Source organism: Cardiocondyla obscurior, linkage group LG16 (genome assembly GCF_019399895.1).
Source record: "Cardiocondyla obscurior isolate alpha-2009 linkage group LG16, Cobs3.1, whole genome shotgun sequence".
NCBI lineage: Eukaryota > Metazoa > Arthropoda > Insecta > Hymenoptera > Formicidae > Cardiocondyla > Cardiocondyla obscurior.
Genome location: NC_091879.1, coordinates 4,481,714 through 4,508,348, shown reverse-complemented (window position 1 = coordinate 4,508,348; position 26,635 = coordinate 4,481,714). Strand labels below are relative to the sequence as shown.

At 42.1% G+C, this 26,635-nt stretch overlaps 4 protein-coding genes across 7 annotated transcripts; 2 read left to right on the top strand and 2 right to left on the bottom strand.

Annotated features, from left to right (window-relative positions):
• On the top strand, positions 1 to 1,442 carry LOC139109046 (palmitoyltransferase ZDHHC22-like). Of its 2 annotated transcripts, none has more exons than XM_070667846.1 (2): positions 1 to 186; positions 382 to 1,442. In XM_070667846.1, exon 2 carries the CDS (start codon positions 451 to 453, stop codon positions 1,318 to 1,320), a length of 870 nt encoding a protein of 289 aa, XP_070523947.1. In that variant the 5' UTR covers positions 1 to 186; positions 382 to 450; the 3' UTR covers positions 1,321 to 1,442. The 2 variants fall into 2 exon arrangements, with proteins under 2 accessions (XP_070523947.1, XP_070523946.1); XM_070667845.1 differs by having other exon boundaries at positions 1 to 310.
• Positions 1,365 to 3,259, bottom strand: LOC139109048 (stromal cell-derived factor 2). The gene is made up of 4 exons (XM_070667849.1): positions 3,030 to 3,259; positions 2,585 to 2,780; positions 2,290 to 2,514; positions 1,365 to 2,202 (listed from the first exon to the last, which is right to left on the bottom strand). Exons 1-4 carry the CDS (start codon positions 3,091 to 3,093, stop codon positions 2,034 to 2,036), a joined length of 654 nt encoding a protein of 217 aa, XP_070523950.1. The 5' UTR covers positions 3,094 to 3,259; the 3' UTR covers positions 1,365 to 2,033.
• A 6,344-nt stretch (positions 3,260 to 9,603) lies between these two features.
• Positions 9,604 to 11,472, top strand: LOC139108897 (uncharacterized). 2 transcript variants are annotated; one of them, XM_070667555.1, is made up of 4 exons: positions 9,604 to 10,074; positions 10,279 to 10,444; positions 10,526 to 11,056; positions 11,132 to 11,472. In XM_070667555.1, the coding sequence occupies exons 1-3, from the start codon at positions 9,849 to 9,851 to the stop codon at positions 10,989 to 10,991; spliced, it is 858 nt and encodes a 285-aa protein (XP_070523656.1). In that variant the 5' UTR covers positions 9,604 to 9,848; the 3' UTR covers positions 10,992 to 11,056; positions 11,132 to 11,472. The 2 variants fall into 2 exon arrangements, with proteins under 2 accessions (XP_070523656.1, XP_070523655.1); XM_070667554.1 differs by having other exon boundaries at positions 9,605 to 10,074; positions 11,129 to 11,470.
• A 77-nt stretch (positions 11,473 to 11,549) lies between these two features.
• Positions 11,550 to 13,323, bottom strand: LOC139108895 (uncharacterized). 2 transcript variants are annotated; one of them, XM_070667553.1, is made up of 4 exons: positions 13,134 to 13,323; positions 12,711 to 13,021; positions 11,865 to 12,555; positions 11,643 to 11,776 (listed from the first exon to the last, which is right to left on the bottom strand). In XM_070667553.1, exons 2-4 carry the CDS (start codon positions 13,016 to 13,018, stop codon positions 11,771 to 11,773), a joined length of 1,005 nt encoding a protein of 334 aa, XP_070523654.1. In that variant the 5' UTR covers positions 13,019 to 13,021; positions 13,134 to 13,323; the 3' UTR covers positions 11,643 to 11,770. The 2 variants fall into 2 exon arrangements, with proteins under 2 accessions (XP_070523653.1, XP_070523654.1); XM_070667552.1 differs by having other exon boundaries at positions 11,550 to 12,555.
• Positions 13,324 to 26,635: the final 13,312 nt, after the last annotated feature.

The window sequence follows — 26,635 nt, the reverse complement described above, 5'->3', positions numbered from 1 at the left end:
AACAAAATTATTTTATTATTTATAAAAATGTGGTTAAATTTTTTATAATGAATTAATTGCGATATTTTTTACAAGTTAACAAGTTGTTATCTCGTCAATGTCTATCAACAATATAAACTCTATTACACATATGGCAGGCATGTTAAAACGTGTCTGTCTAAAAACATGCGTTATTACTGCAAAGACGTGAGAATATTTTCATGAAAATTATATATAACGATTGCCTTCCAATGATCGTATTTATTTATAAACGTAACAACGATCTGGGAAATTAAATAAGCTTGAAAAAACGTGGAGAAATGAATTGGAGGTTATAATCAAGGCCAGTGAATGATTTTACAAGCTGAAAATTAATAATAATATTCATTAATTTGGTTTCAGAACTCGGAACGTGTTATACGTTTGTAAAAATTAAACCTTTACATCATTGTAAAAGAATTATCTATTGTTATGCCTCAGCTGCAGTATATAAAAACATGCATAAGGATAGTCAAACAATCGTGCCCTTTAGTGACGTTAGTATCCACTATATTCGTCATTGGGATTACGATTTACATAAGTCAAAAGGTCTCACCTGTCTTTGTCTTTCTCTGCATGCAAGTGTATCTAAACTGGTACTCGGTGTACAGCATAAGCTGTAAATCAAATCCAATGAAGGTCAAGGAAATACAGAACAACCTGTGCAGCGTAGTCACGCAACAGCAGCGCAAGTTTGAACAATTTGACAATACGCAGCTACCGGCTCACAATACGGCCTACAAGTTTTGGCATTGCGAGAAATGTCAGAGTTACATGTGCAAGCCAACTCAGCATTGCAGTTTCTGTCAGAAGTGCTTTCACTTCAGGGATCATCACTGCTTTTTCCTGGGTGCCTGCATACTTCGTCAGAATATGGGCAATTTTATATTATTTTGCTTCTACACCTCGTTGACATGCTTGTACTCCCTGTGTGTGTTGGGTCCTTACATGTACGAGAACATTAATCATATAGTGAAAAGTGATGCGGATTATTTCAATGTATTTTTAAACTTTTGTTTCCCTATCGCCCTGGCAAAGTTGCTGCACTCCAGAGACAGCTCGAGTATACTTTTAGTCACGGTATTCGATACCCTGATGTCAATTCTCTGCATCTGTTTGGTGCTCGGTATCTGGAAATTGCACAGTTGTTTGACTGGTAAGCAACGCTACGTCAACATAACAGGAAAGCAAACTGTGAGAGAGATCTTTGGCAGCTATGGTCTATCAAATATCATTTTTCCATATAACGGTCTCGTGGGCACGCGAGATATCAACGGCAAGTACGAATTGAAGGAAGTATGAAGTTAGTCAAGTAATACAATTGGATGAAAAAAGTCTAAAACATATACTTCTTTATCACGTATTTATGTAGCAATAAATATATTCATATGTACAATACAAATGTATTCATACACGACAAAGAACACATGCTTAAGTGCATTTTATAATTACCACATATTTTAAGATATCGATAAGGTTTATAAATGTCGTTTGTCAGCAGATTACTTTTTTCAAACCTGCAATTTATGTAATTGCATGGTAATCCACTTCTACAGTAAAGATATTTTTCTCTAAAAAATGATCACTCTTGAATCAATATTAACCAAAATTATCCTTCAACTCAATTACGCGAGCATATTTATTCATTTATTAATTTTTTTAGTTAAATATTCCATATAAATCATATTGCATTTCTTATTTATTTAATTAAATTATAAATTATCGCTCATGAAATTAAACAGTAATGAGAATAAAAAATAATACCACAACTTTAATCCAATTATTTAAATTTAAACAATTGACTTCAATCTTTCTTTAAATAAAATATAATACCAATATTATTTTGAAAGTCTAACTTTATTATAAATTAATTAAGCTCGAGAAAAGAACGTAACTTAACAGTTGAGCGATATTTTTTTTTCTTTTTTGGTAATATAATTACGCATATCTCCTTAATTTATTCGGTTTTTCTCATATATACACGTCTTGTAAATTAAACTTTTCATAGATGAAAATTACAATTCTGTATGTCGATAATGCTGCGCTTTTAAATCGTTAGGATGAATAAACAGCCCTTCCATTACTGACCATTGTATGTTAGAACTGCTCAAAGAGTATTCACCTACTATTTCATACTGTCCATTAATCGGAGTGCCATAGGTCCTGCTAGTTACAGCCAAATATCTAAAAATGTGCGATATAATTTACATATTTAATTGCACAGCATTAATTTTTACTTACATTTAATTTTATAAAGACAAATATCTTTACCTGTCAGTATCTATGTGTTTTAATGTAACTGTATCATCTCTCTCCCAAAAATCACTTTGGCATATCAACATCCAGTTATCACCGGAATCACCCTCACCCTTATGATCTCCATAAGCAGAGACTTCCTGTTTTCCAGACAGGGGTGAGCTAACGAGATGTGAGTGAAGATTCTTCTTTGTTGCAACATGTTCTAATCTAATAGTATCTCCACAACTAATTGGCTTTCTATAAAATAAAAATTGTTACAAGTTATACAGAAATAAAATTCACAACACAAGTATTAACTATGACTCACCCTCGCATGCATTGCTTTCCCGATTCAGCTTTAACCAACCAGTAAGAATTACCATCTTCTTTGGCACTGGTACCTGTTACCGATTGCTGTCCACTGCCACTACCATACTTCACTTCATGGGAATGCAATCTCACACTCAAGTCTACATTCATTAATTTTAGTACAGAGCCACAGGTTACATAGGGCGTCCCTTTAGCTGCAAAATAAACACAAAATTAAAATCTGTTTCATAAAAATTGCATGCACATTGTTTTACTTCAATATCGAGATATACCAATTACATATCAATGCATTTATAATTTAAAATGTTTAATTGAGATGTAATAGTACTAAAAAATATTAGGATAAAAAATTTGAATGCATGTATATCAGTTTGATGACGAAATATCATAACCAATCGGCTTTACACTTAATCGTGTTCTAACGAAATAAACGCATACAATACCTTGAATATAATTTATGTGAAGCAAAAATATTACAAAGCTTGAAAAAACCATCACGTAATCCATTTTAATTTAAACAGTGCTTTTGACAGCAATTAGCAACTAATCGAGTAAAACTGTTAGAGGTGATAATGACACATACACTAAATTTCTATCGAGAGTTATCAGCAGTTATCTGAATCCAGTCAGAGTCGCGTTGAGCTAAGCACGCTGACGCGGGTGACGTGTTATTATTTTATAAGTTACCTTTTTATTTTGCTTTATTTTATTTATATTTAACTGAATTTTACTTAATTTAATTTAATTTTACTTTATTTTATTTTATTTTAAGATTTCTGACTTTTTATTTTGTTAAGTAAAAAAACTGAATAACGTTCGGAAAAGCATCTGATATTGTGCAAAAGAATTTAGCCAATAAAAGCGCAGAACTAAGTCTGACATGAATGTAATGACTTGAGGAATAAAATTTCGTTAAATTAATCATAATATTGAATCAGAAGATTGCAAATTAACGTTAAAAATAGGAAAATACAACAAAATTAATAAATAACGCAAAAAAACAAGCGTAAATATCTCACAATTGTTATCAACCAATAGAAACATAATATTAATTCCGATATCTATGCAACGACTCGAGAAATAAAATTTTGTCAAATTAATTATTATTTCCAATTAAGAAGCTCTAAATTAATGAATAAATAAAGAAAATGTATATTAAGTAATAAATAACGTGAAAAATCAGCGTAAAATATCGTGCAATTGATATCCACCAATAGGAACACAGTATTAATTCTGACATTTATGAAACGACTCGAAGAATAGAATTTTGTAAAATTAATTATTACATTGCATTAGAGTCTAATGCAATATAATAATTAATTTTACAAAATTACAGTCTAATGATTAGACTATCGTAAATTAACGTGCAAACTAGAATGATATATAAAAACTAACAAATAATGCAAATAACAAGTGTAAAATGTCACGCGATTGTTATTCACTAATAGGAACATAGTATTAAGGGGAAGCTAAAGCCGTCGCCGAACTTGCACGGCGTCGATATGACAGGCCAAGCGCAAATTCCGTACCGGAACGTGGCGACATCTGGAGCCTTGTAATACGCGTGCATATAAGAATGTGTGACGTCTCGACTTATAGATTTAGGGATTTCTAGGGAAATAGTGAAAAGAACCAGAGCGTCGATATTTTAATTCTCCACTCTAGGTACCCTAAGGCAGAGAGCTGAACTTTCGATCGCGGCCGGCCACGCGTACAGATGCAGAGGCTCGTCCGTGTGAAGCCAGCGCTTCGGCTGCCGTCGGATAGAGGAAAAGGTCAGAGCTATACACTATCTGTCCTACTCTTTCGCGACGTCGTTGGTAACTCGGTAGTCTCGGTATCGCGCAAGCATGATGGAAACCGCTCGAATTTGAACGGCTACTCTTATTTGCCATGTACTATGAAACTTACCATGTTACCATTATTACCATGTAAAATATAAATTGAAAATAAATAAATTATTATTCATAAAGAATCCTTCTTTTTACAAACTAAATCACTTTTATCTCATAAGTTAGCAGTACGAAATAAGCAGAGTTAATTTTTATAAATTTGTAGCTAATTTGTTGTTAAAAAGTAATTGGCAAAGAAAAAGTTCGTTACTCTCTGCTTTTATTATTATACATTTTTTTAATAATATTCAAGTAAAAGAAGATGAAGTTGGTCGCAAAGAAATTTAATCGAGATAACGCTTTGTTGCTTATTTATCGCTAAATATTTGCCAAAGGAAAATATTAAATTGCTATTTTCTTTTCTTAGTTAACAAATTGATATCTTCTACGTAAACGCTCGTTATTAGGTAACGGTTGTTGCTATCGATTCGGGGTTTCAGATATTTTGTTTAAAAATTGAAAAGAAGTCATTTCAATTGTTTAAACAATTTTTTTACAAAAATAGTCACTCATCGGATTCGGTCGCCGGACGATGTTGCGAGTGACATAGTATAGTCTTTTCTTCAATATTAACATTTTTGCTAGTTAACAAATGGATGTCTCCGAGATCGAGTGTCCGACTTTTATAATTTTTTTAACAACGTTACAGCATCGTCCGACAACCGAATCCGATGAGTGACTTTTTGCAAAAATTATTTAAACAGTTTAAACTTTTTCGCAATGTAAAATTGCAATACTTAAATTTACAAAATTGTTAGAACGATTGGAACATGAAAGTATATTGCATTAATTTCTTGCGCACCTTATTTTTGAAAAATTTTGAATAATTTCCGAGAAAAAAATTAAATTTATGTACGCGTAAGAGCAGCAAAGAAGCGTGGGCTGAGTGAGCGCGCGATAGACAGCGGCAAGTATATCTTAAAGGCGATGGGCAGAATCTGCGCGTAGCGAGCGAGACAAAAAGACAACGCGCGAGCGAGACGATATGACGACACACGAGCGAAATTAAGTGTCAACGCGCGTTGTCGCCTTGTCTCGCTCGCCGCGCGCAGATTCTGCCCATCGCCTTTAAGATATACTTGCCGCTGTCTATCGCGCGCTCACTCAGCCCACGCTTCTTTGCTGCTCTTACGCGTACATAAATTTAATTTTTTTCTCGGAAATTATTCAAAATTTTTCAAAAATAAGGTGCGCAAGAAATTAATGCAATATACTTTCATGTTCCAATCGTTCTAACAATTTTGTAAATTTAAGTATTGCAATTTTACATTGCGAAAAAGTTTAAACTGTTTAAATAATTTTTGCAAAAAGTCACTCATCGGATTCGGTTGTTGGACGATGCTGTAACGTTGTTAAAAAAAAAATTATAAAAGTCGGACACTCGATCTCGGAGACATCCATTTGTTAACTAGCAAAAATGTTAATATTGAAGAAAAGACTATACTATGTCACTCGCAACATCGTCCGGCGACCGAATCCGATGAGTGACTATTTTTGTAAAAAAATTGTTTAAACAATTGAAATGACTTCTTTTCAATTTTTAAACAAAATATCTGAAACCCCGAATCGATAGCAACAACCGTTACCTAATAACGAGCGTTTACGTAGAAGATATCAATTTGTTAACTAAGAAAAGAAAATAGCAATTTAATATTTTCCTTTGGCAAATATTTAGCGATAAATAAGCAACAAAGCGTTATCTCGATTAAATTTCTTTGCGACCAACTTCATCTTCTTTACTTGAATATTATTAAAAAATGTATAATAATAAAAGCAGAGAGTAACGAACTTTTTCTTTGCCAATTACTTTTTAACAACAAATTAGCTACAAATTTATAAAAATTAACTCTGCTTATTTCGTACTGCTAACTTATGAGATAAAAGTGATTTAGTTTGTAAAAAGTTCTTTATGAATAATAATTTATTTATTTTCAATTTATATTTTACATGGTAATAATGGTAACATGGTAAGTTTCATAGTACATGGCAAATAAGAGTAGCCGTTCAAATTCGAGCGGTTTCCATCATGCTTGCGCGATACCGAGACTACCGAGTTACCAACGACGTCGCGAAAGAGTAGGACAGATAGTGTATAGCTCTGACCTTTTCCTCTATCCGACGGCAGCCGAAGCGCTGGCTTCACACGGACGAGCCTCTGCATCTGTACGCGTGGCCGGCCGCGATCGAAAGTTCAGCTCTCTGCCCTAAGGTCTAGGTTAAAGTTGCTCTTCTTTAGTTTAAGGGGCAATCTGCATGCATCGATTATACCCCGGGATGGCAAGAGCCGTTTGGTGGCGGTGCAGTTGCCCACAGTTCTATTGCCCACGTAGCGATTGGCCACGTATCAATAGGACACAGTGCGATTGGACACAGCTCAATTGGACACAGATCAATTGGACACGGTTCTATTGCCCACGTAGCGATTGGCCACGTATCAAATGGACACAGTGCGATTAAACACGAAAAGTTGCCCACCGTTCAAATGACCACAGATCAGTTGCCCACCGTTTAAATGCCCACAGATCAAACGCCCACAGAAAGTGAATTTTTGTTCGTTTGCCCACGGATAAATGCCCACCGTTCAAAAGCCCACAGATCAATGGCCCACCGTTCAATGGCCCACAGATCAATGGCCCACCGTTCAATTGCCCACAGATCAGTGGCCCACCGTTCAAAAGCCCACAGATCAGTGGCCCACCGTTCAATGGCCCACAGATCAGTGGCCCACCGTTCAAAAGCCCACAGATCAGTGGCCCACCGTTCAATGGCCCACAGATCAGTGGCCCACCGTTCAAATGCGACTTTTATATCATATACAGGGTGAATCAGAAAATGGAAGTGCCACTTACCATATAAGACTGGTTACCGCAAAATATTAATTTAATATTATTATTTATTTGTGGACGCGTTGTTTATGGATATTACTTTGTGCGAGGCAGTCAGCGGCAGGATAGAATAAAAATAGTAATTAGGAAGTAGGTATTATGCATAGTGTACAGCATAGAAAATTAATTTTATTTAACAATAATTTATTACGTTGAATTTTATAATGTACTGTTTGTTACAGGTATAAAAATAGATTTAACGAATTTTAAAAGTCGTTGCGATATAAAAAAATAACTGTATACATATATTTTGATATTTTTTAATAATCAGGAAAAAAATTAACTTACTAACTACACATTCATAATCGATAAGAAAAACAAAAGAAATCGTTACGACAAAAGTATTCACACGCAGCCGATACACATTAGAGTTCGAGTTACATCACGTTCTACGCTTGTAAATAAAATAATAGTATCTAAAGCTATAACGTATCACACTGTATCTAAGTCCATTTTGCAATCTATAAGTATTACAACTGCATGCTCGAATACTAAAAAATAAAACAAGTTACATCAGAATCTCTGCTACATTACAACGGTTTGGTAAAGCGCACTTTGGCATAATCGGATAAAAATATGTTTTACAACTACACAGTCATAAGCGACGAAAAGATACAAAAGCAACCGTGTTCGAGTTACATCACGTTCTACGCTTGTACATAAAATAACAGTATCTAAAGCTATAACGTATCACAGTGTATTTCAGTCCGTTTTGTAACTTATATGTATCAGAACTTTGTTCAAAAATAACAAACATCAGTATAAAGTTATGTTGTATCTTTTCCGCACGAAGTAACACGCCTAAAGATTTTATCTCTTAAATCTAAACATATTTTTACATAAATATGCTGTAATGTCTTATGGTTTTCTAATCCTTATGTAGGTTTCATACGGGTCGTTGCATATGGGACGACGCTTAGCTTCCAAACGTTTGATACATGTAACGCAACAGGCAAGATGTCCACAAGGTACGAAAGCATGTGTGCGCTCGTTAGTAAGGCATACCGTGCATATGTCTGAAGAAGATTTTGCTTCTGATGGACTTAGAGACAAAATATATGTATACAGTTATTTTTTTATATCGCAACGACTTTTAAAATTCGTTAAATCTATTTTTATACCTGTAACAAACAGTACATTATAAAATTCAACGTAATAAATTATTGTTAAATAAGATTAATTTTCTATGCTGTACACTATGCATAATACCTACTTCCTAATTACTATTTTTATTCTATCCTGCCGCTGACTGCCTCGCACAAAGTAATATCCATAAACAACGCGTCCACAAATAAATAATAATATTAAATTAATATTTTGCGGTAACCAGTCTTATATGGTAAGTGGCACTTCCATTTTCTGATTCACCCTGTATATGATATAAAAGTCGCATTTGAACGGTGGGCCACTGATCTGTGGGCTTTTGAACGGTGGGCCACTGATCTGTGGGCTTTTGAACGGTGGGCCACTGATCTGTGGGCTTTTGAACGGTGGGCCACTGATCTGTGGGCCATTGAACGGTGGGCCACTGATCTGTGGGCTTTTGAACGGTGGGCCACTGATCTGTGGGCAATTGAACGGTGGGCCATTGATCTGTGGGCCATTGAACGGTGGGCCATTGATCTGTGGGCTTTTGAACGGTGGGCATTTATCCGTGGGCAAACGAACAAAAATTCACTTTCTGTGGGCGTTTGATCTGTGGGCATTTGAACGGTGGGCAACTGATCTGTGTCCAATTGAGCTGTGGCCAATCGCACTGTGTCCTATTGATACGTGGCCAATCGCTACGTGGGCAATAGAACTGTGGGCAACTGACATACACTCCAAATCCTTCTCCTATTCTATTTCCCACAACTATTCTATTTCTAAGCAGATAGCCAATCAAAACGCATAGACTCCTCCCAAAAACGCTCAAAAGTGCTCTTAGTGAGATTTCGTGGTGACGCTCGACAGTCAACCAAGCACATTTTGCATCTGCCACGAGAGAAGCAACTTCCCAAGAAAAAATAAGAAAGCAAAAATGGAAAACGTGGTAATAAACATCTCGCACCCGGTCAGAGAAATAAGTATATTTTACACGAATATAAACTCTTAATTATTTTCTTTAAGCGTAAATAAAAATAAAACGTTGTGGCCTGAGGCCACGAATAACTTCAGACTCCGCGCCGCGACCACCACCGTTCGCCCAAATTAGTCGCGCGGTCCCGTCCACGATTAACATTAAAGCTGGCCACACACAATTTCCGTAACAGTAACAGTAAGGCTTTCGACCAATCGCGTTGCTTGATTTGGCCGTCCGTAACCGTGGCCGTAACAGTAGCAGTAGCCGTCGAAAATTTCAATATGTTGGAATTTTACTGCTACGGTTCTTACTGACAGCCAATAAGATTGCGAGATTGTCTGACGTCACAATATATCGACGAAATGGCAAATAACTTTCAGAACTGTGCTTTTGTGCAATTATTTTTAGTTAAAATAAATCATAATGGATCACTTATACGACAAACAAATATACTCCCAATCAGATGTATATTTTAATGAGTTTGAACAAGATATAAGTCTGAATGAAGTAAATACAGAAGATGATGCAACTCTGATTGACATCATAAGAGGTTATCCTCATCTATATGCAAAAAACTTAAAAGATTTTAAAAATAAAAATGTACGTGAGCAATCATGGTTAGAAATAGCATCTATTTTAAAATGCTCAGGTATGTAAAATTTTATAAATTTACAACTAATATATAATTAATATATATATATATATATATATATATATATATACATATATATACATATATATATATATATATATATATATATATATATATACATATATATACATATATATATACATATATATATATATATATATATATATATATATATATATATATATGTGAAATTATTTACAGTGGAAGATTGTCAGAGACGATGGTTACGTTTAAGGGATAGATTTTCAAAAGAACGAAGATTACGAGATACAGAAATACGAAGTGGTAGTGGAAGGGTACCAGGAAGAAAAGAATTCTGTTTATATGACAATATGATGTTTCTTTCAGAACATATACAGTCAAGAAAGTAAGGAAATAATGTAGATAAGAAATATGTAACAAGGTATCTTAAGAATATATTAATTGTTTTTACATATTAATGTTCCAGAACCTATACAAACTTGCACGTGGCTAAACAAAAATCAGTTAATCTAAACCCAGCATCTCCCATTTCATCAAGCATTCAAACATTTCAAAATCCTTCATCTCCAACATTAATATCTCTATCACCTTTAATGTCACCATCAAGTTCAGAAAATTCTCGAAATACTCCATCACCTCAAATACAAATTTGTCAACAATCTCCAACTCTTCAAAATAATTCTCGAAATACTCCATCACCTCAAATACAAATTTGTCAACAATCTCCAACTCTTCAAAATAATTCTCGAAATACTCCATCACCTCAAATACAAATTTGTCAACAATCTCCAATTTCTCAAAATATTTCAAAAAATGTTCCAATAAGAAACTCTGCATTACTTTTACCACATACTATTTCAACAGTCACCTCAGAATTTAAGTATTCCTGTAACAACTCCACAACCGCTTCTAATTCCTCAGACTTTATCTGACTTCGATAAATCAATAAACTCAGAAGAATCGTCACAATTAAACACTTCGACACTTAAAGGAAGATGTAAGTAACTGTTTTTAATGTATTAGCTGCAACTTCATATTTTAATAGTTAAATAACTTAATTTTGTTACAGCAGAAGAAATGCAACAGCGAAATGTACACCAAAGATGGATCAAAAGAAAAAAACCTAGTGACTGTATTGAAACAAATTTTTTAAAAATATCATCGGAAATAAGTTCATATATTAAAAGTTCGCAAAATACAACATCAAATGCAGGCGATGTGGAATCATTCGGAAAATGGATTGCATGCGAATTAGAAAAACTATCTCAAATAGAGAAAAAACAAAAAATGGAAAAAATAACACAGATCATATTTAGTTAATAAGGTTTTTATGTTTTTTATTATAAGTATTGGATAACAAAACTAATTATATTTCGTTATTTTGTGTTTTCTTAAAATTATACAATCAGTTACAAAAAATATATATATATATATATGTATATTATGTTATATGTATATAAAAGTATAAGAATATAAAATAAATTTATAATTATTAAATTTTTTTTACTTTTTAGTTTTTATTCTCTGTATGTACCTCTTCTAATATAATCGTACTGCCACGGAATCTCTCCTGCTTTGGTGATAAAGTAATTTGCTAAAATGTCACGTTGTTCTATTGCGTTTCTAGTCGCTCGATGTGCATTACTGGGTCGTATTTGTTGTGATTGCATCTGTTCATTCCTCCAAGTTCCTTCAATTATTTGACCGTTTTCTAATTCTAAATCAACAAAATGTGATGAACAGTATAATCGTTTCTCCGGCACATTTTTTTCATCTTGTGTTTTTAAAAAGTTATGAAGACATACAGTACTTATTACTATTTGGTCAACAGCTTTTAAATCCAGGCAAATTGGTCGACGAAAAATTCTCCAACGTGCAGAAAGTATTCCAAATGCATTTTCTATCGTCCTTCTAGCACGAGATAATCTATAATTAAATATTTGTTTTTTCTCTTCCAATCCTCGTCCAGCATAAGGTCTCATAAAATTTTTCATCAGTGGAAAAGCTTGATCACCAATAAAAAAATATGGAGTAGATTCATCACTGCCAGGAAGTTGTATATGTCCTTGTGGTACACCCAACTCATCATGTTTAATTGCTTGGCCTATTTCAGATGAAGCAAATATACTTCCATCACTGATACTACCATTGGCACCAATGTCAACAAGAGTAAATTTGTAATTAGAATCGCATGCAGCTATAAGAACAATGCTGAAATGTTTTTTGTAGTTGAAATAGACACTTCCAGAATTTGGCGGTGCTTGAATATTTATGTGTTTTCCATCAAAAGATCCAACACAGTTTGGAATATTCCAATCTTGAAAAAAATTTGTAGCAATTTCTTTCCATTTTTCTGACGTTGGAGGTACCAAATATAGTAAAGATAATACTTTATTTAATACTATACAAGTATGTTTAATGACTGAAGATGCTGTTGATTCTCCAATTCTATAAGCAAAGGCAATAGACAGTATCTGATAACCAGTAGCCAGATATCTGTAATGACAAATATTATTTAATTTATTGTGTCTCACATTGTGTTTGATCAAAGTGTTTACTATTAAAAAGAAAAATAATCTACATATATCTTCTATTTGCTATAACTGTGCAAACTACACAAATTCATACATAACTGAATACACTTAATTAACCTTAAAGTCAGAGACAAACGTTGCTCTGGACATAATGCTCTCCAGTTTCTTTTCTTTAAAAATGGTTCTACCAAGTTTAATAATAAATAAAAATTATCGACACTCATTCTTGTGTATCGAAAAAACATTTCTGTATCATCCTTTAGTTCTTGAAATAGAGCATTAAAATCTCCTTGCTGATTGCGATTTTGATTGATATCTCGAACCCACCATCGCCTATTAATCCAACGCTTGGTATAATTTCTTTTGCGTAAACAAATGTATCCAAACATCCAGTAATGGATATGTAATAAGAACATATTATCCATAATCTAAAAAAAATTTTACACTTTGCTTAAAAATTAAACTTTTATGTTAACTAATTTATCTCTTTATTACTTTAAGTTTATAATATTTATTTAACTATAATAAAATTATACTTACTCATTTATATTTGTACTCACTCAAAATTAATATAATTAAAAAAAACTTTTAATTGTAATCATCACAAGCACTCAGAGTCAAAATAAAAGTTTAAATCCGCCATTGTTACCGTGGCAACACTGCGTTACAGAACATAGTGTGTTTTGCAGATTTCTACGTTACTGTTACTATTACTGTTACGGAAATTGTGTGTGACCAGCTTAAGCACGGGCCGACCAGCCGCCCGCGGCGAGTAGCGCGGACCCTTCGCAACGAACGACATGGGCCGCCCAACCGCCCACACCGCGCACCGCCACCCGACCGTTCGGGAGTGGGGGCCCCCACTCCCGGGCACACGGGTATATAAGCTGCCTCGAGCGCAGACGAGGCACCTTGTTCCGCGCTGGGGAGCACCCCAGCAACCGATCCTCCAGGTCTTGGGCGCTCCCAAGACTTCCTCGACCGGGCTCACCCGGCTTCCGAAACCGACTTCGCTTTTGACGACTCGGGCGCTCCCAAGCCTTCCTTTGACCGGGCGCTCCCGGCCATCCTCGACACCGACATCTCCGAGACTCGGGCGCTCCCGAGCCTTCCTTTGACCGGGCGCTCCCGGCCATCCTCGACACCGACATCTCCGAGACTCGGGCGCTCCCGAGCCTTCCTTTGACCGGGCGCTCCCGGCCATCCTCGACACCGACATCTCCGAGACTCGGGCGCTCCCGAGCCTTCCTTTGACCGGGCGCTCCCGGCCATCCTCGACACCGACATCTCCGAGACTCGGGCGCTCCCGAGCCTTCCTTTGACCGGGCGCTCCCGGCCGTCCCTGACACCGACATCTCCGAGACTCGGGCGCTCCCGAGCCTTCCTTCGACCGGGCGCTCCCGGCCGTCCTCGACATCGACATCTCCGAGACTCGGGCGCTCCCGAGCCTTCCTTCGACCGGGCGCTCCCGGCCATCCTCGTCGCCGACCTATCCAAGACTCGGGCGCTCCCGACTCTCTCTCTCGTTTCTTCGCGCCAACACGGCCCTGGCGTGCCGACGCACGAACGATTCAAGTCGCGGCGCCGCCGACTCGCGAACGCGAAACCTGTGCGTCCGACACGGCCCTCACGGCCTGGTTTGTAATCCGCGCCGCCGACCCGCGAACGCGAAACCTGTGCGTCCGACACGGCCTTCACGGCCTGGTTTGTAATCCGCGCCGCCGACTCGCGAACGCGAAACCTGTGCGTCCGACACGGCCCTCACGGCCTGGTTTGTAATCCGCGCCGCCGACCCGCGAACGCGAAACCTGTGCGTCCGACACGGCCTTCACGGCCTGGTTTGTAATCCGCGCCGCCGACTCGCGAACGCGAAACCTGTGCGTCCGACACGGCCCTCACGGCCTGGTTTGTAATCCGCGCCGCCGACCCGCGAACGCGAAACCTGTGCGTCCGACACGGCCCTCACGGCCTGGTTTGTAATCCGCGCCGCCGACTCGCGAACGCGAAGCCTGTGCGTCCGACACGGCCCGAGCGGCCCGTCCTGTAACCCTCGGAGTCCTGTATAACCGACGCGGTCTGTTACCTAGGATAAGACCGGAAGCGACCCGCCCTAACAATCTCTGGGAATCCAGCTCACGGCAGGTAGCCGTTTTCGTGACAATTTATTCTTAAGTTTATTTCTGTATATATATATATCTTTCTTTTCGTAGATTAAGTGTATCATTTCAACTAAATTCTTTATTTTTTCCGATTAACCCAAGTCTCGGTTTTCTTTATACTCGTGCCCTGGCTTCCGACGAGCTCTCCGAACCGGAAATTACCGTGTTACATGGCGCCCGAACAGGGACCTGACCGAACCGAGACTCGAGTTAACACGAATGAAGAGCTGGATTTACAAACTGTCCAAAAACGATCTAGCCGAAGAATTAGCGCAAATTCACATTGACAATAGCGGCCCTTGCAGTCAATTACGACACCGACTTCGAAGGTTTGTAGAAACCAATCCCGACTATAAGCCCTCGATGGCTCTTAATAGAACCGATCCACCGAAACCACAGTGCAAATCACAATCAGCCATCCTCATGGAGGTACCAGACGACGAGCTACACGCCTCCAAACACCTGGATGCGTTTGCGGCTGGCACACCGCAGCACCAACCACTTCCAGCATTCAGCCACGTGGAAGAACTGTTACCACTTCACGCCCCGGCACCAGAGGCTCGGATGGAGGGTGCCGCCATCAGTCGGGCCGAAACAAGTTCTTCTCGTGAGGACGAATCTGTCAGCCTGACCGATCACGCGAAAGTTATCAATCAAATTAGAAAATGGGGCGTCCACTTCGACGGAAGAGACCCGTTCGCCTTTCTCGAGCGCATCCAGGAATTACAGCGAGCATACGGCTACCCGGGGGACCTCTTGCTGCTAGGGCTACCCGAGATGTTAAAAGGAGATGCTTTGCTCTGGTTCCGAAATAACCAGGACCAGTGGAAACGTTGGACCGATTTCCAGGAGAGCTTCCGGAACTATTATCTGCCCCACCGATATCGCGCCCAGCTTACGCGAGAAATACACGGCCGAATACAACGAGCGGGGGAACCGTTTAAGCAATATGCTACCGCACTGCTAACCATGGCCCGTCGAGCGGGGAACCTGTCCACCGACGAAGTACTAGACCGCGTCTACGAGAATATGAGGCCCGAATACAAATTATACATCCGAATTCGAGACGTGAACAACTTGGAGGACCTCACTAACCGGGCAGCCGAATTTGAAGATATCAAACGCCAGAAAAAGGAACATACCGAGAAACAGCAAGCCAGTCGACCACCGGCAGTAGCCGCCGCCGTCGCCTATAGCCGAGAAGAGTGCTGTTGGCGCTGCAAACAGCGAGGCCACACCAGAGCCGAATGCCGACGCCCCGCCGTAAAGTTTTGCTCCCGTTGTGGCAAGGACGGCGTTCTAACAAGGGATTGCCACCCGTTGACGGGAAACGCACAACGGGCCGGGGGCGTCGACCACGCCGACCGGCCCAGCACCAGCCAGAATTAAGGTTTTGGCCCCGGCCGCACCTGCCGATTACGCTCGGGAACAACGAGATTGAGGCATTACTCGACTCGGGATCCGAGCTGTCATGCGTCAATGCCGAGGTAGCAAGGTTGGCCGAAGACCTGGGCCATCGTCGGTGGGCGAATCAACAGCAGGTCAGACTGGCGGACGGAGAAACCACGGAGACCGCCGGTAGTCTGCAACTTCCAGTCTGTTATAAAGGGAGGACGTACCAGCACGAGTTTACAATCATGCCGCACGCTCGCACGCCCATGATCATAGGGATAGATCTCTGGGAACGGATCGGTTTAACCCTGCGGATCCCACCTGGCAGCACTCGGCTGAAACGAGCATGCGTTTTGAACAAGGCCGGGTTGGCCACGCAAACACCAGAAGAGGAGGATCGCCTCAAACATTTTCTCGAGGTAGAGCTTGGAAAGTTCCGAGATGTGCGCGGGCCTACCGACAAAATTACTCACCGGTTACGCCTGAAAACCGATCAACCGATTAAACAGCGATACCGCCCACGCAACCCAGCCATGCAGGAGGTAATAAATCAGGAAGTCAACCGAATGGAGCAAGAGGGAATTATCGAACCCTCCCGCGGGGCATGGAGTTCGCCAATTGTGCTCGTTAAGAAGAAAGACGGCCGGTATCGGTTCTGCATCGACTATCGTAAGGTCAACGAAGTAACCGAAAAGGACGCATACCCGCTGCCTCAGGTTAATGCCACGCTCGACAAGTTGCGAGGAGCGCGATACCTGACTACACTGGACCTGAAGGACGGCTATTGGCAGGTGCCACTGGAGCCGGAAAGCCGACCAATCACTGCGTTCACGGTCCCCGGCCGAGGCCTGATGCAGTTCAAAGTCATGCCGTTCGGACTGCACTCAGCGCCGGCCACGTTCCAGCGGCTCCTGGACGCAGTGATCGGCCCCGAATTTGAGCCGTGGGCACTGGTTTACCTCGACGACATCATCATCCTCAGCCGTACGTTCGATGAACATCTAGACCACTTAAGGACAGTTTTCGAGCGCCTGCGTGATGCGAAGCTACGCCTAAATCCAGAGAAATGTTATTTCTGCCGACCACAGTTAAAGTACCTGGGACACATAATCGATCGCCGGGGTATACGCACCGACCCGGAAAAAACGTCAGCCGTAACCAACTGGCCACCACCAACAACCCTCCGCCAAGTGCGACAGTTTTTGGGCATGGCTTCATGGTACCGCCGATTCATCGAAAATTTCTCCAGCATCGCGGCCCCGCTGTCACGTCTTACCAGGAAACATGCCCGCTGGAATTGGGGCCCCGACGAGGAGAAGGCGTTCTCCGGCCTGAAAACCGCACTAACAACGGCGCCAGTACTGGCCTGCCCGGACTTCACTCGCCGCTTTGTGCTCCAGACGGACGCTAGCACCAGTGGCCTCGGCGCAGTATTGACACAGCACTTGACGGAGGGAGAACGGGTGGTTGCGTACGCCAGTCGCACACTCAACAAGGCGGAGAAAAATTACAGCGCCACGGAACTGGAGTGCTTGGCGGTTGTCTGGGGTATACGAAAAATGCGTGGATACGTCGAGGGTTATTCTTTCACGGTAGTCACCGACCACCAGGCATTGAAATGGCTGCAGCGCCTGGAGGAGCCCACTGGACGACTGGGGCGATGGCTGTTCGAGCTGCAGCAATTCGATTTCGACGTACGTTATCGACGAGGGGCGGCAAATCAAGTAGCCGACGCACTCTCCCGACAACCGATCGTGGCCAGTACCGAGGCAGTAACCTCCGATAACTGGTACCAACGCATCCTCACCGGAATTCGGGAAAACCCAGCAAACTTCCCCGACTACCGAGAACAAAAGGGGCGCCTGTTCCGTCACATCTTACATGAATTAGATTTCAAAGAAGTCGAACCATCGACACAGTGGAAACAATGCGTACCCAGGCCGGAGCGGCAGCAGACGATAGCTCGACATCATGAGGACGTTAACGCAGGACATTTTGGCACCGCCAAAACCATTGCCCGTATGGCCAGATTATTCTACTGGCCAGGCATGTTTCGCGATATCACCCGCTTCGTAAGACAATGTAAGAGCTGCCTCGCCTACAAGGTATCACCTACGAAGCCAGCCGGAAAGTTACACACAGCACCAGTAGCGGCGCCATGGCAGCAAGTAACCATGGACTTGGTCGGACCCTTGCCACGCTCGCGGAAGGGCCACACGTGGCTGTTAGTTATGCAGGACCGGTTCTCAAAATGGGTAGAACTCCAGGCATTACGCAAGGCAACTGCGGGGGCGGTGGTCACCGCCATAGCAGAAAGAATCCTGTACCGGCATGGGTGCCCCAACCAAATTATCTCAGACAACGGCACGCAGTTTAAGTCCCGCTTGCTAAAACGACTACTGGCATCCTGGCACATCCAGCATCGTACGACGCCTATCTACACCCCTCAATGCAACCCGGTCGAGCGAACTAACCGTACCATCAAGACGATGATCGCACAATACACGCAACGACATCACCGGCGCTGGGACGAACAGTTAGGTCCCATACAATTCGCGTTTAACACCGCTCAACACGATGCAACCGGATATACGCCCGCCTTCCTAAACCACGGGCGCGAATTGGCGTTTACACATCCCGACGACCGCCGGCACGCCACACCGACAACGCCGCACCGAACTCAGCGCGCGCTGCACGAGGCCTTTCAAGTGGTCCGGATTAACTTAGCTCGAGCATTTCAACGCCAAGAAACCGCCTATAATCTACGACGACGAGACTGGCGACCTAGAATCAACGATACCGTATGGAAAAAAAAGCACCCGCTGTCACGGAAGACCGACGGCTTTAATGCAAAACTGGCACCAAAATATTTAGGCCCGTTTACAGTGGCCAAATTCCATTCGCCAGTGATAGTGGATCTCCGCGACGCCCGAGGGCGCTGGCAGCGGCGCATCCACATTCAAGACCTCAAGCCGGACTCCCCACCCGTAGAAACCGACCAATCCCCGACTGAGACGGCCCCACAGCTAGGGTATATAAAGCGCTCACGGCCACGGCCATCATCAGTCAGTCGACCGAAAGCAGCAATGGCTAATCGAGAGAAGATGTACGAGCTTTTTGGAAGCCTGAGCGAAGGGAGCGAGTCGCCGCCAGCCAGCCCGCCGCCAGGGGCCTGGCCTCCGCCGATCGACCCGAGCCACCGCTATCCGGTGCCACGTGTGGGGACGAGCGTCCAGCGAGGAGACGGCAGTCAACGGGATCACACCCGTTGGCTGGAAGAGCCACCACCCGCTCTTCCGAAGGCGCCCCGAAGAGGCCAAGGACGTCCGCGGGCTCTGCCAGATTCAGCCGCCGGGGCGACCAAGACCACCGTCGCCCGCTCAAAAAAAGGACCAGGGCAGACGACGGCAACAGGCCCGCAGGGATCAGCCGGGAAGGCGCAGCCCGCCAGAACGAGCACCTCGGGATGCCGCAGAACCGACGGCGGCCCAGGCAAGACAACGGCGCCCGAGGCCCACCAAGGCGAAACGAAAGATCCGGGTACGAGCCGGCCACAAGCGCAGCCGCCAGGACCATCGGCGGCGCGTAAAGATCCGGCCGAACCATCTGCGAAGCACAGGCAAAACCCGCCACCACGCCAGGGACCAACGATTTGGGCCATGGAAATTCTCCAGCCGGCCCGACGTGAGCCAAGAAACATCGCCGGAATCGAGGTCAGCATTCCGGACCGAGGCCAGACGGGGCTGACTGCCATGTCAGGAGGACCGCTAGCGCACGGCAGAACGACCAGGCTGAAGGCGCCGCGCATTAGGCCAGTTACCGTAGCCGCAACGACCGAACCGGCAACAACCAGGGCTCGGGAAGAAACGGTGAGCCTCGCGGCAGCAGCCAGGATGTCAACTACCACCAGTACACCCACGGTTCTGCCTCTGCCGCCATTTGCATTAGAACTAAGGCAGACCACGACACCACCAGTGGCTCCACCATCAACGCCACCTGTGGCCCCACCGACGACGACGCCTGCGGCTCCACCACCGACACCTCTGGCAGTTCCATCGCCAACGCTAATGGTGGTTACATCGCCAGCACCACCCGCCTACGTCCGCGAAAAAGGATGGACATCGAGGCCAAACATCCCGCTCGCTGTGCCAGTCCAACTCCCAAACGGCGAAATTACGTCAGTGCCAATGTCCGCTATCCGCCACAACCGGAAGTGGCGGGCCCGGACCGCAACCGGCAGGTGGCTACTGCGCTTCGCCCCCGATGGCAGACTCACGATGTGCCGAAAGATCCAGGGGGAGGCCTCTGAGTAAAAGAGGGGGTGATGTGGCCTGAGGCCACGAATAACTTCAGACTCCGCGCCGCGACCACCACCGTTCGCCCGAATTAGTCGCGCGGTCCCGTCCACGATTAACATTAAGCACGGGCCGACCAGCCGCCCGCGGCGAGTAGCGCGGACCCTTCGCAACGAACGACATGGGCCGCCCAACCGCCCACACCGCGCACCGCCACCCGACCGTTCGGGAGTGGGGCCCCCACTCCGGGCACACGGGTATATAAGCTGCCTCGAGCGCAGACGAGGCACCTTGTTCCGCGCTGGGGAGCACCCCAGCAACCGATCCTCCAGGTCTTGGGCGCTCCCAAGACTTCCTCGACCGGGCTCACCCGGCTTCCGAAACCGACTTCGCTTTTGACGACTCGGGCGCTCCCAAGCCTTCCTTTGACCGGGCGCTCCCGGCCATCCTCGACACCGACATCTCCGAGACTCGGGCGCTCCCGAGCCTTCCTTTGACCGGGCGCTCCCGGCCATCCTCGACACCGACATCTCCGAGACTCGGGCGCTCCCGAGCCTTCCTTTGACCGGGCGCTCCCGGCCATCCTCGACACCGACATCTCCGAGACTCGGGCGCTCCCGAGCCTTCCTTTGACCGGGCGCTCCCGGCCATCCTCGACACCGACATCTCCGAGACTCGGGCGCTCCCGAGCCTTCCTTTGACCGGGCGCTCCCGGCCGTCCCTGACACCGACATCTCCGAGACTCGGGCGCTCCCGAGCCTTCCTTCGACCGGGCGCTCCCGGCCATCCTCGTCGCCGACCTATCCAAGACTCGGGCGCTCCCGACTCTCTCTCTCGTTTCTTCGCGCCAACACGGCCCTGGCGTGCCGACGCACGAACGATTCAAGTCGCGGCGCCGCCGACTCGCGAACGCGAAACCTGTGCGTCCGACACGGCCCTCACGGCCTGGTTTGTAATCCGCGCCGCCGACCCGCGAACGCGAAACCTGTGCGTCCGACACGGCCTTCACGGCCTGGTTTGTAATCCGCGCCGCCGACTCGCGAACGCGAAACCTGTGCGTCCGACACGGCCCTCACGGCCTGGTTTGTAATCCGCGCCACCGACCCGCGAACGCGAAACCTGTGCGTCCGACACGGCCCTCACGGCCTGGTTTGTAATCCGCGCCGCCGACTCGCGAACGCGAAGCCTGTGCGTCCGACACGGCCCGAGCGGCCCGTCCTGTAACCCTCGGAGTCCTGTATAACCGACGCGGTCTGTTACCTAGGATAAGACCGGAAGCGACCCGCCCTAACAATCTCTGGGAATCCAGCTCACGGCAGGTAGCCGTTTTCGTGACAATTTATTCTTAAGTTCATTTCTGTATATATATATATCTTTCTTTTCGTAGATTAAGTGTATCATTTCAACTAAATTCTTTATTTTTTCCGATTAACCCAAGTCTCGGTTTTCTTTATATTCGTGCCCTGGCTTCCGACGAGCTCTCCGAACCGGAAATTACCGTGTTACAACGTTTTATTTTGTTAAAGAAAATTGTGGTCGATGAAATAAAGCTGGAGAAAGCAAAAATGGAAAACGTGGTAATAAACATCACGCATCCGGTCAGAGGAGTAAGTATATTTTACACGATTATAAACTCTTAATTATTTTCTTTAAGCGTAGATAAAAATAAAACGTTTTATTTTATTACAGAAAATCGTGGTCGGCGGAATAGAGATGGAGAAAGTGCAGCTTCAGCGCGAGGTGCGGGTCGTCATCCCACCGCAGGTAGGTAGTATATGTGTAATATTCACTCTCTCAAACAAAATTTGTAATTTAATATTTATCTTTTTCAGTCTTTCGACATTCGTGAGGCTATCTTCCGAGGAAAAATAATTAACGGATACCGCATGGATCACATGCGGTACGAGAGAAAAATCTTGCGGAGGAATACAGGCGAATTGTGGGAGATGAACGTATTTGACACGTTCGATCTCCGATTGCTTTTCAACCTCCCGTCTCTCTCTCAGGAGGAAATTAGAAAAGCCCACGGACTCGAGCCAATGTGGGACGCCTCTGAAGACGATTTTAAGACTGCGGTCGGGAAAATTATACCAAATTTCGCGCAGGAAGAAGAAGAAGAAGAAGACGATGATAATGAGGGCGAAGAGGAGAACAACGTAAATTAATTAAATGTAAAAATATTAAAGTAATTGTGTGTATGTGTGAGTGTGTGAAAGCGTGTATGCAAGAGTATGAGAGAAAAAATAAAAATATTATTTTTGTAAAATGTGTAAATAAATTTCCTAATTTAAGTTTTTAACATTTATATTTCTTATTTCTTTCACCCTTTACGCACATTTTCTTTTTCTAACTTAAAACTCTACCGTTTATAAGAAAAATTCAAAATAAAAGAAAAATTAAAGTAAATAGTAAAAGTAAAAAAGTAAAAAGTAATAAGTATAAAGTAAAAAGCAAAAAATAAAAATTAAAAAGCAAAAAATAAAAATGAAAAGTAAAATGTAAAATGTAAAAAGTAAAAAAAAGTAAAAAGTGACAAAAATAAGTAATACAATAAAAAATTGAAAATAAAAGAGAAGAAAAGATTTAACATAAAAAGCTAAAGCAGTAAAATAAAAAGTATTTGGAAATAAAAGAAAAATATCGAGGGGGGTACATCTTTGTGTAATGTTACGCTTCTTTTAACCTGTGAGAGAAGGAGGGGGCGAAAAAAAGGTGAGAGAAAGAAACAATACTCTGCGAGTAAAAAGTCCGCCAATAAAAACAGCGTTAAAATTTTCCTGGCTTTTTCGACTCGAGTAATTTTTAACTCTTAGAGCTTTAGAGCTTACTATGTTAATATAGATCGGGCCTAATTCTAAGAAAAGCTAGCATTTTACCTTAAAGCATATATTACTGGAGGAGGAATAGCCTATAATTTCCGTGTTAAAAGTCTGTGACCAAGTTCAGTGTGAAAAAGAAAGGTAAAGTATTACCATTGTTCTTAATGCGCAAACGCGAATGATTTATTTTATATATTAATTTTTTTTTTACGATATTTATACATTTCGACTCTTACTTCATGCATTTCGCTAAATAAAAAACATGTACACTCAATTTTTTTAAAACATTGCCGTGCCACATACCCTGCAAAATATGCTATTGCGTTTTCATTATAATTACTTATATTGTCCACATCATATTCGTGGAGAATGTCTGCATGATTATCAAGTAAATCTGTTTTTAATACAGTAGCATCGTCATTAACATCGTCGTCAGTATCATCTACAGCAGCAATATTACTTTCATTCATACAATTTTCAACTGTCTTAATAATTGTATTAGGTTTATTGATGAGAGCTTCACTTTCTGGACATTGCACGTTACCTTCATCGCCTGTTAGAATGTAACCAGTGGATAATATATGTCTAATTGACAGTCGGACCATTCTTGCAGTTGGATTAGGATTAAATCCTCCGCGTTGTCAAAGTTTTGAAAATAAATGTTCAACTGAATTCTGATTGCATAAACCTGTTGCAAGTTCAAATTTTTTATTTTTACTTGTAAGTTCTTTATACAAAGAAAGAATTGCTTGTATTGTAATAATAAAACCTTTAAAACAAGGAATTTGATTTATTTTGTTCAGTAATTTGGACCATCCTGAAGACCACTGTACGAAGTTTAACAATAGATCTTCAATATCAGAATTTTTCTTTGATAATGGCCGTTTTTCGCCAAATGTAATATTAAGACTATATGAGTTACAAGCATCAATTACATTATTTATACGCTCTGCAAAATTAGCTGTTTCTCTCCATGTATTAGAATTTAATTCTTTTACGTCACCAGCTGTTTTTATTGCAGCTGCAAATTTATTACTAAATAATTGAAATACTCTCTTTACGTTCATTGCTTCAAAGCAATTGGGATAAATATGTGCTTGTGTAATATGAGATAATAAATTTGAGCCTTCTGTTGTTGCATTGTCAATTTTCCAAGTTTCTATAAAATTAGAATATGACGCTATTATTTTTTCGTTGTAATATATATTGTTATGCGTCCTAAGAAAACTCGCTAATCTTTTAACTAAATGTGGAAAATCGTATAAACCATAATATTTTTTATTATTATGTATAAAATAGGGCTTTTGAACATCAATGCCTAATTGAGTATAAGCAGCTTGATTACTTGTTCCTTGATCACATGTTGTAAGTTTTACATTAGCACCCGTTTCACTCAATTTATCTATGCACATCTGAACCAAATAAACTATCTCATGTGATTTCATACATTTGCCTGGAAGAAAATACGCTAATGGCTGTCTCCATGGATGACGTGCATTTAAGCTATCAAGACAGAAAACAAAAACGCATTTAGATCTTTCTGTTTGTTTGCCTAAAAAGCCTAAATCAACGAGACCTTCTACTTCATCCAGTTTTAAAGAATATTCTTCATAGCTTTTAATTGACATTTCGTCCCATTTTAAAGCGCATATTCTTTCATCTTCAGGAATTTGTGCAAATTTTTCTTTTAATTTTTGAAATATAATGTCGCAAAATCCTGGTTTTATATTGTATTCTTCTATCCATCTTCTAATTGTTCTTTGTCCAGGAAAATTACAACCTGCTTTCTTTAATCGGCAAAACGCTGATGCTGAATAGTAATATAATTGTTTTGCAAGCATCTTTTCTTCCTCACTATATCGTGTACGTTGTGTATGTAACTGCAAATGTATCATAGTTTTTGCTACAGGATGTAATTCTTGTTCATTTATTAAGTTTTTTAATATTTTCTTTTTTGTTGTTGCTTGTTTTTGATGTCGATTTTTTGTGATTTTTTTATTTAATTGTTTACAATTACACTTTAGTGCCATTCTTTGCATTTGAAACTCCAAATCTTTTATTTTTTGTCGCAATTTAAAATTCTCGTTTCTTAGTGCTTTAATCTTTGCATTTGAGTTAATCTTTTCTTTATTTTTTCCTTCCATATAATTATAATTTTTATCCGTAAGTGGCTCCAAATAAAGCCAATCCATTGTGTCTTCCTGTTCAGTTTTATCGAAATTTAAAGTTGCAGGCCTATATGTTTGCGGTGGCGGTGCAGTTGCCCACAGTTCTATTGCCCACGTAGCGATTGGCCACGTATCAATAGGACACAGTGCGATTGGACACAGCTCAATTGGACACAGATTAATTGGACACGGTTCTATTGCCCACGTAGCGATTGGCCACGTATCAAATGGACACAGTGCGATTGGACACGAAAAGTTGCCCACCGTTCAAATGACCACAGATCAGTTGCCCACCGTTCAAATGCCCACAGATCAAACGCCCACAGAAAGTGAATTTTTGTTCGTTTGCCCACGGATAAATGCCCACCGTTCAAAAGCCCACAGATCAATGGCCCACCGTTCAATGGCCCACAGATCAATGGCCCACCGTTCAATTGCCCACAGATCAGTGGCCCACCGTTCAAAAGCCCACAGATCAGTGGCCCACCGTTCAATGGCCCACAGATCAGTGGCCCACCGTTCAAAAGCCCACAGATCAGTGGCCCATCGTTCAAAAGCCCACAGATCAGTGGCCCACCGTTCAAATGCGACTTTTATATCATATACAGGGTGAATCAGAAAATGGAAGTGCCACTTACCATATAAGACTGGTTACCGCAAAATATTAATTTAATATTATTATTTATTTGTGGACGCGTTGTTTATGGATATTACTTTGTGCGAGGCAGTCAGCGGCAGGATAGAATAGAAATAGTAATTAGGAAGTAGGTATTATGCATAGTGTACAGCATAGAAAATTAATCTTATTTAACAATAATTTATTACGTTGAATTTTATAATGTACTGTTTGTTACAGGTATAAAAATAGATTTAACGAATTTTAAAAGTCGTTGCGATATAAAAAAATAACTGTATACATATATTTTGATATTTTTTAATAATCGGGAAAAAAATTAACTTACTAACTACACATTCATAACCGATAAGAAAAACAAAAGAAATCGTTACGACAAAAGTATTCACACGCAGCCGATACACATTAAGGCTCATCTACACGACGAGGCGTAAAAGCGCAGCGCAAGTGCGCAAGCGCAGGCTCAAGCGCAGGCGTAAGAAGTCTACGCCAGAGAGCTGAACTTTCGATCGCGGCCGGCCACGCGTACAGATGCAGAGGCTCGTCCGTGTGAAGCCAGCGCTTCGGCTGCCGTC